Source organism: Carlito syrichta, unplaced genomic scaffold (assembly GCF_000164805.1).
Source record: "Carlito syrichta isolate Samal-C Ts95f unplaced genomic scaffold, Tarsius_syrichta-2.0.1 Scaffold301868, whole genome shotgun sequence".
NCBI classification, from domain to species: Eukaryota; Metazoa; Chordata; class Mammalia; order Primates; family Tarsiidae; genus Carlito; species Carlito syrichta.
Window position 1 is genome coordinate 940498 of NW_007245964.1, and position 12440 is coordinate 952937.

Below are 12440 nucleotides of genomic sequence, written 5' to 3' on the forward strand. Positions count from 1 at the left end.
CCCCCCACCCTGATTCGCGTGGATCTTTCCAGCCCGAACCCCAGTGCGCGGCCGCAACTACTCGGTCTCCTCTCGGGCTGTGGTCCTGCGCATGAGCGAGGCCTCCGGTCCCGAGAGCGAAGCCAGACTAGAGGCGCTCTGGGCCCTCCAGAAGGCCCCGGGCCTCGTGCAGGATCATCCCGCTGCTTTTTACGGCCCAGCTCCCAGCTTCGGACGGAGCCAGCCCAGGGACGGAGCAAGTCAGGCCTCAGAGAAGCGCAGGGACGCGGAGAGGCTCGAGGATAGGACCCCCTACTTCTCGGAGTCCACGCGGACCGCCCCTGCGAGCCCCGTGGCGCCGGCGAACACGTGGAAAAGCGGATCAGTGTGAGGAGCCGGGGTTCCGGGGTCGCACTGCGCATGCCCCGCAGTCTTAACCGAGGTAGGCGGTGGTTCTCGGCCGCGCGCCGCGCGCGCCGGTAATTGATGATTGTCCTCCTGCTCCGGGGAGACGAGGGGCGCGGCTGCCCACTGGCGGCGCGGTAGTACCCCCAGGCGGAGGGGAGGCCAGACCGATGAGACCACTGCTTCTCCGCGACCTGTAGAGGCTTCTCAGAGAGACCAGTCTGGGCTCGTTCCGAGCCCCCCGGACCGCTTGCGGGGAACCGAACCTGCGTGCGGGACCGGGCCGTGGGACCGCGAGGCCACGAAGAGGTGAGTCCTGCAGTCCGGGGGATAGGGGGGCCGTGAGGAGGGGAGCCCCGCAGGATGGGCAGACGGGGGGGTTGGTTCAGCGGAGATGGGGTCCTGCGGGCCGGGCAAGGGAGCTGCAGAAGGGGGACGCCAGCGGGGAGCCCGACGCAGGCGCCCACTCGCCTGAAGCCGGACTTCTCAGTTTGGGGTGCCCAGGCGGACTTAGAGGTCCAAGGGAGGACTTTTCGAGGAGACGATCTGTACTTTTCATCCCATTTTCGAAGGTGCGCTGGCGTGTTCATTAATAATAAGCCCTTAGAAGCAAAGCTTTGTGCCCTCATTTTCTCGCCCTTTTCTTCAAGAGGCCCTTTCCTTCCGCCGCCTTTTTTCCTCCAACGCACGCCCACTTGCGGGAAGGAGATCCGCGGACGGGTCCGCGACCCCCCTCAGCATCCTCCTCGGAGAAGGACTCGGAGCTGCTTGGAGCTGTCCCCTGTGTTTGTCTCCTCTTACCCTGCTCTTGGTCTTTCTCCTGGGGATGATTTCTAAATAGATCTCTTTTGTCTTTTAAAATAGTTACCAAAACTTCAGGCCCCAAAGAGTCCTCTCTAGTCCTGCATTCGTTATATACCGTACCTCTATTTCCCGCTGCTCCCAGTATGATAAGCCGCATTTGTACAACATATAAGTTTAATCAGCCTTTCCACACGTGTTGTTCTCGTTCACCCTGAAAAATAGGTATTGCCCGCTTTTTAGATGAGGTGATGAAATGTGAGAGCCCGGTCCCAGGAAGAGCCGGTAGTAGAGCTAGGTTGCCCAACCTCTGCTGCTTTTGCTGGAGACATGTGCTTGACCACCATCACCATCCACAGTTGCAACTGGACATCTGCGGGGTCCTGAGCCATCTTGTCTATCCGCTCATCTGACTATAATTTCCTCTGCTTAACTGAATTCTGCTTTTGAAGCCCCAATTCGGTTCCTGACTCCTCTTTGGGCATAGGCTTTTGGTTCCAGACTCCATTGTGTGGATGAGTAATTCTGTAATAAAAATTTTCACTGGTTTATAGCAATGTAAGAACGATATAGTGAGTTTTTCCTGAAGTTCACGGTACTTCGAGAACTCTTACTGTATAGTCTTACAGAAGAATAAGGTACATTCATGTGCGTTGGCAGACAGTATATCTGACTCATTCTCGAGTGGAAAAAAAAAGATTCCATTTGTATGTTTAAAGTACACGGCTATTTGAGTATGCATAAAAAAGATCCTGAGGGATCACATGAAACTGGCAAAATTGAGCACCTTTGAGGATTGGGATGGGGGAGAGAGACCTTAAGTGGAACTTGTATATGAAGAGAGTGTATTTATTAGTATTTTAAAAGTTTTTCAGATAGGATTTCATTCTGTCACCTAGGCTGAAGTACAGTGGCAGGATCGTGGCTCACTATAGCCTCGACCTCCTGGGCTCAAGCAATCCTGCCTCAGCCTTCTGAGTAGTTGGGACTATAGTTGTGCACCACCACACCTGGCTAATTTTTTGACTTTTTGTAGAGATGAGTTCTCAATATGTTGCCCAAACTTCTTAAAAAGTTTTTAAAGCCGAGCTCGGTGGCTCAGCCTGTAATCCCGTGCCTTTGGGAGGCTGAGGTGAGTGGATTGCCTGAGCCCGCGTGTTCGAGACCCGCCTGGGCAGCGAGACCTCATCTCTACAATAAATCAAAAAATCAGCCGGGCATGGTAGCGCACGTCTGTAATTCCAGCTACTCGGAAGGCTGAGGCGGAAGGATCGCCAGAGCCCAGCGGATGGAGGCTGTGGTGGCCGGGAGTGGCCGCTGCACTCCAGTCTGGGCGACAGAGTGAGACTCCAACTCAAAAAAAAGTTTTTAAATGTGAATTCTGAGATTATCATTTCTACTTTTTTTGGTGTTAAAAGATTGTTTTTATGAAATGATGGTGATGGCGGATAGTTAGGTTTGGTTTTGTCTTGAATCATTGTTCTCAACACAATAAGTTGCCAGGATAGCTGTGGCCACATGGATCTATCCTGTCTCTGAATTACTGTTGTTTTTACAGTACTAATCACAGTCTCTGAGCACTCAGCTGTTCTCTGGTTGTTTCAAGTAATGCAGGGATAGAACCTAGGACTCTAGCAGAGTAACTGGCCCCACACTGGTACTACAGTGATGCTATGGAAACGTTAATTATTTGATAGACATCATTTTTAGCATAGATGAACTAAAATTGTTTTAGAAGTGGGTCAATAATTTTTTTCCCTATCTTTTCTAGGAAGGTGCAATGGCGAAGAATTTATCTGTAATCTTGATCCTGACCTTTGCCCTTTCAGTCACAAATCCCCTTCATGAACTAGAACCTGCAGCTGCTTTCCCTCAGACTACTGAGAAAATTAGTCCAAATTGGGAATCTGGCATTAACGTTGACTTGGCGATTACCACACAGCGACATCATCTACAACAGCTTTTCTATCGCTATGGAGAAAATAATTCCTTGTCAGTTGAAGGGTTCAGAAAATTGCTTCAAAGTATAGGCATAGATAAGATTAAAAGAATCCACATACACCATGACCACGAGCACCACTCCGACCATGAGCACCACTCCGACCATGAGCATCACTCCGACCACGAGCACCACTCTGACCATGAGCACCACTCCGACCACGAGCACCACTCTGACCACGAGCACCACTCCGACCACGAGCACCACTCTGACCACGAGCACCACTCCGACCATGAGCATCACTCCGACCACGAGCATCACTCTGACCATGACCGTCACTCTGACCATGACCGTCACTCTCACCGCAATCATGCTGCTTCCAGTAAAAATAATCGGAAAGCTCTGTGCCCAGACCATGACTCCGATAACACTCGTAAAGAGCCTAGAAACAGCCAGGGGAAGGGATCTCACCGACCAGAACATGCTAGTGGTAGAAGGAATGTCAAGGAGGGCTTTAGTACTAGTGAAGTGACCTCCACTGTATATAATGCTGTCTCTGAAGGCACTCACTTTCTAGAAACAATAGAGACTCCAAAATCTGGAAAGCTCCCCAAAGATGTAAGCAGTTCCACTCCACCCAGTGTCATGGAAAAGAGCCGCATGAGCCGACTGGCCAGTAGGAAAGCAAATGAATCTGTGAATGAGCCCCGAAAGGGCTTTATGTATTCTAGAAACTCAAATGAAAATCCTCAGGAGGTAAGAGAAGTGCTTTTCATTACTTTAATGTACTTGCATGTCCTGTTGTGACCACTCTCTCTTTAGTTATAAGGTGCTTAAGGTAAAAATAAAACATTGAAGCCGGGCTCGGTGGCTCAGCCTGTAATCCCACGCCTTTGGGAGGCTGAGGTGAGTGGATTGCCTGAGCCCGCGGGTTCGAGACCCGCCTGGGCAGCGAGACCTCATCTCTACAATAAATCAAAAAATCAGCCGGGCATGGTAGCACATGCCTGTCATTCAAGCTACTTGGAAGTCTGAGGCGGAAGCATCGCCAGAGCCCAAGAGGTCGAGGCTGTGGTGGCTGGGAACATGCTACTATACTCCAGCCTGGATGATAGAGGGAGACTCCAACTCAAAAAAAAATAAATAAATAAAATACTTTACAGAAGGTAAGAAACAGTTACTGAAGCCATATTTTTTTCATGGGGGGGTTAGATTGCATAGGAGAATTTCTTCAAACTTAAGCTTGTCATCCAATTAAATTGGTGAAAACATCTGCCTGCTAGTACAGGTTTGTTTTATTAACTAGCCTTGCCCTTTGCAAGAGTAATCTGCATAATTTAATATTCTCTCATAGTAGAGCATTATTTGCTAGGTATGTAGACAAGAACTGAGCTAAGTTTTTGGAAGTAAGGTCATTACTGGAAGAGCGACATGTCTTGGACTTGTTTAGGCTAAGGAGAACAGTGTTAGTACTAAAGCAACATATTTCTCAATCTCTAATGAACCCCATCCTGGAATTAAAGCTCATTTCCTTAATGGGTTTACAATGAGTTAACAGGCTTGTGAATCTCCATTTATCCTCAAGCTTGTTCCATTTGAGGCTTTCTCCTTAGGTTACTGATGATGTAACTGCTTCTCCCAAGAAGCAGTCTGAAGATGTAGATAACACCATGATGACATAGTATCTCCAGGTAGCTGGAAGGAAATTCCAAAGTACTTAGAACAAAAATTGGGTTTAATTTGTGTTAACTTGAAAAAATAAAGACATCCTTTTAAGTCAGGAAAGGTTATTGTGTCTTCAAACTGCTGTTTTGGGTTCTCAGATGGGAATGCCTTGGTGACTTTCACTACTTTATTTGTTTTCACTTATTTCTTTCAGTGTTTCAATGCGTCCAAGCTACTTATGTCTCACGGCATGGGCATCCATGTGCCACTGAATGCAACAGAGTTCAGCTACCTCTGTCCAGCCATCATCAATCAAATTGATGCTAGATCCTGTCTGATTCATACAACAAGTGAAAAGAAGGCTGAGATCCCTCCAAAGACCTATTCTTTGCAAATAGGTAGGATTGCCTTTTTATGTAAAAATAATTCCCAGTAGATAATATTTATGTTGTACTTTTCTTTTTTTCTTTTTTAATTTTTAATTTATTTATTTATCTATTTATTTTCAGTTGGAGTTTCACTCTGTCGCCCAGACTGGAGTGCAGTGGCCACTCCCGGCCACCGCAGCCTCCACCCACTGGGCTCCGGCGATCCTGCCGCCTCAGCCTTCTGAGTAGCCGGAATTACAGGCACGCACTACCACGCCCAGCTGATTTTTGATTTATTGTAGAGATGAGGTCTCGCCAAGTTGCCCAAGCAGGTCTCGAACCGTGGGCTCAGGTGTACTTTTTTTTAGAGTCACATGAACCTATTTGTTTTTCAACATAATTCCAAATTTTTCAGCATGATTCCAAAACATCATCTTTGTTGTCCTGTGCTCTGATGTGAAGAAAGTAAGGAAGGGCGTTAGACCCACCCTTAAAAAAAATTTTTTTTTAACTAAAAAAAAAAACTAGAAAATAAAGCTTATTTTATGGCTTGTCTGAGGTCATCCCACAGGACATGTCAGGATCATCTGAAATGTGGGGTTTTTATATCATGTCACACTATTTGGAAAGAGAGTCAGAGTTCATCTCTGCTGCTTAGGAGCCTAATTCTGGTATATTCTTATTGATAAGTGAAACTAGGATAAAAGTCTGCTATAGAGTATGGCCACATTGCTCAAAAGCTGTAACAAGCTGGCCAATGCCTGTCATCCCAGCACTTTGGGAGGCAGAGGTGAGAGGTTTGCCTGAGCCCAGGATTTCGAGAACAGCCTGGACAACTGGCGAGACCTCGTCTCTACAATCAGAAAACTTAGTCGGTCACAGTGGCTCACACCTATAATCTCAGCACTTGGGAAGGCTGAGGAGGGAAGAGATTGAGGCCAAGAGTTCAGGACTAACCTCAGCAACATAGCAAGACCTCATTCCTACAAAAATAAAAAAATTAGCTGGGTGTGGTGTTGTGCACCTGTAGTCCCTGCTACTTGAGGGGTTGAAGTGGAAGGATTGTTTAAACCCAGCAGTTTCAGGCCGCAGTGAGCTGTAATCATGCCACTGCACTCCAGCCTGGGCAACCAGGCTGGGAAGAAGAAGAAAAAAAAAAAGCTATAGCAAGGAAGAAATAATTGCTTTACTTACTAGGGAAGTTATTGAGTTCCCGGGTTCCTTCTCTTTCTCCATTATTTTGTTTTGTTTATTTGTTTTTTTTTTTTTAATTTTTAATTTTAAAGATGTGGGGTCCAATTCAGGGTAGCAGATACCCTTGTTGATGAGGTGTGCCCCCTATCCCCTGGCAGTTTCCCTCAACTGCCCATCCCACCCCTCCTTCCCTGACAGTTTTCCAATACTGCCAATCGCTTTCTTATTGCATCATTATTGTTCAAGGTCACCTTGTGAGTGAGAACATATGAAACTCAGTTCTTTGTTTCTGTGATAAATCACTGAGTATGATCGACTCCAAATCCATCCAAGTTGCTGCAAAGTCCATATATTTGTCCTTCTTTATGGCTGCATAACATTCCATTGTGTATATGTACCACATTTTTTTTTTTATCCAGTCTAGCTTCTATGGGCAGCACGGTTAATTCCATGTTTTTGCTACTGTGAATGGTGCTGCAATAAGCATACATGTGCAGGCATCTTTTTTGTAGAATGATTTGGGTTCCTCTGGGTATATTCCCAATAGGGGGATTGCTGGGTCATATAGAAGGTCAATATTCCTTTGTTTTTTGTTTTTGTTTTTGTTTTTGTTTTTTGAGTTGGAGTCTCACTCTGTCGCCCAGACTGGAGTGCAGTGGCCGCTCCTGGCCACCGCAGCCTCGACCTGCTGGGCTCCGGCGATCCTTCCACCTCAGCCTTCCAAGTAGCCGGAATTACAGGCATACGCTACCATGCCCAGCTGATTTTTTTGATTTATTGTAGAGATGAGGTCTCGCTGCCCAGGCGGGTCTCAAACGCGCGGCCTCAGGCAATCCACTCACCTCAGCCTCCCAAAGGCGCAAGATTAAAAACTTGTCTCTCTTTTATAATTTAGCTGTTATGGGAGTTTGAAAGCTCATCTTCTAAGTGTGCTAGAGTTCATCCTTAATAACTGTTTTTTTTCCCTCTTTCACTTACATCTGAAGAATTCCCCACCAGGCTTATGCTCCTTACCCATAGAGCTCTTAAGTACCAGTCCAGCTGTTCATCTGAGGCAGCAACAGGTTTCTTGGTTATTGCACTACGGCATGGCTATGGTATTTTTTAAAGTTTGTTAATTGTGTGATTTTCCTTTGTTTTGTTTGACAGCCTGGGTTGGTGGCTTTATAGCCATTTCCATCATCAGTTTCCTGTCTTTGCTGGGTGTTATTTTAGTACCTCTCATGAATCGGGTGTTTTTCAAATTTCTCCTAAGTTTCCTTGTGGCGTTGGCCGTTGGGACTTTGAGTGGTGATGCTTTTTTACATCTTCTTCCCCATGTAAGTACAATAATTTGTCCTACTATGGTTTTATTATTCAACATTGAAAAATATGTGTTTTTTGGTTTGCACTATTCTTTGTATTGATTTATATGCAGAATTAGAAATTTGATTTATATGAAGAATTAGGAATTTGGTTTAGAGAAGTTTATTTTAAAATATATTTGGAACTGAAAGCTGTATTTTTTTCCTAGATCTTTTTTTTTTGTTTTTTTTTTTGGAGTAAGAGTCCCATTCTGTTGCCCAGGCTGGAGTACAGTGACACAACACACTCACAGCCACCCGCAGCCTCGACCTGCTGGGTTCAAGTGATCCTTCCACCTCAACCTTCCAAGTAGCTGGAACCACAGGTGTATGCCACCACACCTGGCTAATTTTTTTATTTATTGTAGAGACAGGGTCTCACCAAGTTGCCCAGGCTGGGCTCAAACCCTTGAATTCAGACAATCCTCTCGCCTCTGCCTCCCAAAGTGTTGGGTTACAGACATGAGCCACCACACCCTGCTTGTCCTAGATCTTAAAACACGTTTTCTTTTTTGAGGTTTTGTTTTTGTTTTTGTTTTTTTGTTTTTCTTTTTAAGGAAATATACTAATACAGAATGATTTACCTTTTTGAAACCCACTTAATAAAAACAGACAAATTCTACTCAGATGTTAATACTGTGACAGACTGCAACAGCATGAATTATCTACTTACTTGTTAGCTTAACTGCTACCAAAATAAAATATGTGACTCTTTATGTGCCCAGGAAAATTAGAGATTTTTTCAGAGTTGAATTCATGAATATATTTAGAGATTTTCATTTCATAACACATAAAACAAGTTTGGTAAAGTGAAGTTACTTTTCCATTAAATACTTGGGATTGGGCCAGGTGCGGTGGCTCAAGCCTATAATCCTAACACTTTGGGATGCTGAGGCGAGAGGATTGCCTGAGCCCAGGGGTTCAAGAGTAACCTGGGTAACTTGGCAAGATCGTCTCTACAATAAATAAGAAAATTAGCCGAGCGTTATGGTGCATGCCTGTAGTTCCAGCTTATTTGGAAGGCTGAGGCGGAAGAATTGCCTGAACCCAGTAGGTCGAGGCTGCAGTAGCCGTGAACATGCCACTGCATTCCAGCCTGGGTGACAGAGTGAGACTCCAACTAAAAAAAAAAAAAAAATTACTTGGGATTGGTGCTCAAGCAGAAAATATGTGGGTCTCATTTTTAAAATTCCCTTTAGAGGTTTTCAGGAAGATAGGAAAAGGAAATCACTGCATTCCCAGAGCACTACATATCTGTTTCCAATGCAGCAGTGAAAGAAATGATTTTGCTGTGGCTGGCTGTCACCACCAGATGGCAGATACTCAGGAATACCTGCTGCACAAAGTGACGTGCTGGGGGTGGACCCTGTGGTTCTTGGTCTCGCCTCTGTGTTTGTTCCTTGCCCAGTTCCCTAACATGCAATAGGAGCAGTCACCACTGCAGGCTACTGTTGCGTCTAGGGTACCCACTAGGGCCCATCACTATACAGACTAAGCTTCTTACAGGACATGGACTTTTCAGCTCAGAACATAAGCAGTAGGTACTGTGTGCCCACTAAGTCTAGAGAGTCCCCTGTTATTTGTGGCCATGGTAATTTGTCAAACATTGAAAATGCTCACTCCCTGTACATCATGAGGGTCAGTGGGGAATGTTTTTGTCTTTACACCAAACAGACTCATTTTATTAAATGCCCTAGTACATTATATATATTAAGTTCTAATCCGGGGACAGTGGCTCACACCTGTAATCCCAGTACTTTGCAAGGTAGAGGCGAGAGGATTGCCTGAACTCAGGGGTTGAGACCAGCCTGGGCAACTTGGCAAGACCTCATTTCTAAAATACATCAAAAAATTAGCCTGGTGTGGTGGCTCGTGCCTGTAGTTCCAGCTGCTTGGAAGACTGAGCTGGCCTAAGCCCAGCAGGGGGAGGCTGCGGTGGTTGTGAGCGTGCCACTGTACTCCAGCCTGAGCAACAACGTGAGACTCCAACTAAAAAAAGTTCTGCCGGGTTTGGTGGCTCAGCCTGTGATCCCGCGCTTTGGGAGGCTGAAGTGGATTGCCTGAGCTCGTGGATTTGTGACCTGCCGGGCAACTTGGCGAGACCTCATCTCTACAATAAAATTTTTAAAAATCAGCTGGGCATAGTAGCATGTGCCTGTAATTCCGGCTACTCAGAAGGCTGAGGTGGAAGGATCACTGGAGCCCAGCAGGTCGAGGCTGCAGTGGCTGGGAACGGCCACTGCACTCCAGTCTGGGCAACAGTGAGACTCCAGCTCAAAAAAAAAATAAAAGTTCTAAATAGCTAGCTGCTCATTCATTGGTCACTTTATTTGTAGTGTTCTAAACTTTCCTCATCTCTGAAATACCTACATAATTGCCTAATTCTGAATGATTTCAAATTTGACCTATCTTGACCAACTTTTCTGAGGTGTCGTATGACTAATGACTGAATAAATTGCATATCATTTTGCCTTTAGTCTCATGCGAGTCACCAACATAGTCATAGCCATGAAGAACCAGCAATGGAAATGAAAAGAGGACCACTATTCAGCCATCTCGCCTCTCAAAACATAGAAGAAAGCACCTATTTTGATTCCACATGGAAGGGTCTGACAGCTCTAGGAGGCCTGTATTTCATGTTTCTTGTTGAACACGTCCTCACATTGATCAAACAATTTAAAGATAAGAAGAAAAAGGTAAGAGTATATATACTGAGTGCTTACTGTGCGTCAGACATGTATTTATAGTATGGTATAACTAGATTGTTAGAACAGCGTGACCAAGTTGAATGATCTTTATTTGCGAGGCAGTACGGGGTTCAGTATCCTTGAAGTACTTATTGGTCCCAGGGGCGTTCATGAGGAATATTTCTATATCTTAATAACTCCAGAGGCTGGGTTCGGTGGCTCAGCCTGCAATCCCAGCACTTTGGGAGGCTGAGGTGAGTGGATTGCCTGAGCCCACGGATTCGAGACCAGCCCGGACAACTTGGCAAGACCTTGTCTCTACAATAAATTTAAAAATTAGCCAGGCTTGGTAGCGCACACATGTAGTTCTTGCTACTTGTAAGGTTGAGGCGGAAGGATCGCCGGCGCCCAGCAGGTCAACACCGGGTGACTATGAGCGTGCCCGCCACTGCACTCCAGCCTGGGCAATAGAGTGAGACTCCAACTCTAAATAAATAAATAAATAAAAATAACTCCAGAGTTTTGTTTTGTTTTTTCTTTTGAGTAGGATCTCACTCAGTCTGTCACCCAAGCTGGAGGGCAGTGGCATGATTATGGCTCACTGCAGCCTTGACCTTCTGAACTCAGGTTATCCTTCCGCCTTAGCCTCCCAAGTAGCTGGAATTACAGTGCTCGCCATCACACCAGCTAATTTTTTTATTTTTTATAGAGATGAGGTCTTGCCATGTTGCCCTGGCTGATCTTGAACTCCTGGACTCAAGCAGTCCTCCCACTTCAGCCTCCCAGAGTGCTGGGATTACAGGCATGAGCCACTGTGCCCAGCCAACTCTGGAGTTTTCTAACTTCGCTATTTTCTTTTTCTTTTTTTTTTTTTGAGTTTGGAGTCTCACTCTGTCGCCCAGACTGGAGTGCAGTGTCTGCTCCCAGCCACCGCAAACTCGACTGCTGGGTTCCGGCGATCCTTCCGCCTCAGCCTTCCAAGTAGCTGGAACTATAGGCACGCACTACCACGCCCGGCTGATTTTTAATTTATTGTAGAGATGAGGTCTCACCAAGTTGCCCAGGCGGGTCTTAAACCTGCGGACTCAGGCAATCCACTCACCTCAGCCTCCCAAGGCGCAGGATTACAGGCTGAGCCACCGAGCCCGACTCTAACTTCGCTATTACTCGAAACTCATGAGAGGATAAGAAAAACAAGAATAAACATCTATGTAAACGACCAAACAATGTACAAGTAGGGCCTTGAAGATCAGAAACAACATGGAGGCCGGACTCGGTGGCTCAGCCTGTAATCCCAGCACTTTGGGAGGCCGAGGCGAAAGGATTGCCTGAGCCCACAGGTTCAAGACCCACCCAGGCAACTTGGTGAGACCTCGTCTCTATAATTAATAAAAAAAAAAACTAGCTGGGCGTGGTAGCACGCGCCTGTAGTTCCAGCTCCTTGGAAGGCTGAGGTGGAAGGATCACTGGAATCCAGCAGGTAGAGGCTGCGTTGGCCGGGAGCAGCCACTGCACTCCAGCCTGGGTGACAGAGTGAGACTCTGACTCAAAAAAAAGAAAAGAAACAACATGGATATATCATCAGTTTTTATTGGTGGTTATGATTATCTAATGCGATTAATTTTAAATTATTCACCTATGGCTGAATATTCTGTTTTGTTTCAAAGGATATGTGATCTTCTCAGGCTTGCCCTTTGCAAACTGGATTAGAAAATAGTATGAAGTCAAACAGAGGCCTCTTATTTCTGGTTTAAAAAAAATACCTGAGTCGCCTGTGTTTATCTGCCTCTTATGTGATCAGGCATGTCAGTAAGAAGTCTGTCAAGAGACTCTTAAAAATAATGGGTTAGCCAGACTCGGTGACTCAGCCTATAATCTCGTGCCTTTGGGAGGCTGAGGTGAGTGGATTGCCTGAGCCCGCGGGTCCAAGACCCACCTGGACAACTTGGTGAGACCTCATCTCTACAATAAATCAAAAAATTAGCCGGGTGTGGTAGCGCATGCCTGTAGTTCCAACTACTTGGAAGGCTGAGGCGGAAGGATTGCTGGAGCCCAGCAG

General features: G+C 46.0%; 1 protein-coding gene across 3 annotated transcripts in view; it reads left to right on the forward strand.

The window, feature by feature from the left end:
* Positions 1 to 284: 284 nt before the first annotated feature.
* SLC39A6 (solute carrier family 39 member 6) overlaps positions 285 to 12440 on the forward strand; it is a 28705-nt gene continuing 16549 nt past the window's right edge. The window contains exons 1-5 of one of the 3 annotated variants that reach the window (XM_021711131.1): positions 407 to 693; positions 2957 to 3880; positions 5004 to 5187; positions 7501 to 7670; positions 10172 to 10390. In XM_021711131.1, the coding sequence (XP_021566806.1) occupies positions 2966 to 3880; positions 5004 to 5187; positions 7501 to 7670; positions 10172 to 10390 (1488 nt within the window). In that variant the 5' untranslated portion in view covers positions 407 to 693; positions 2957 to 2965. Of the gene's footprint in view, positions 694 to 2956; positions 3881 to 5003; positions 5188 to 7500; positions 7671 to 10171; positions 10391 to 12440 lie in introns of all 3 variants that reach the window. The other 2 variants (XM_021711130.1, XM_021711132.1) reach the window with 2 other exon arrangements.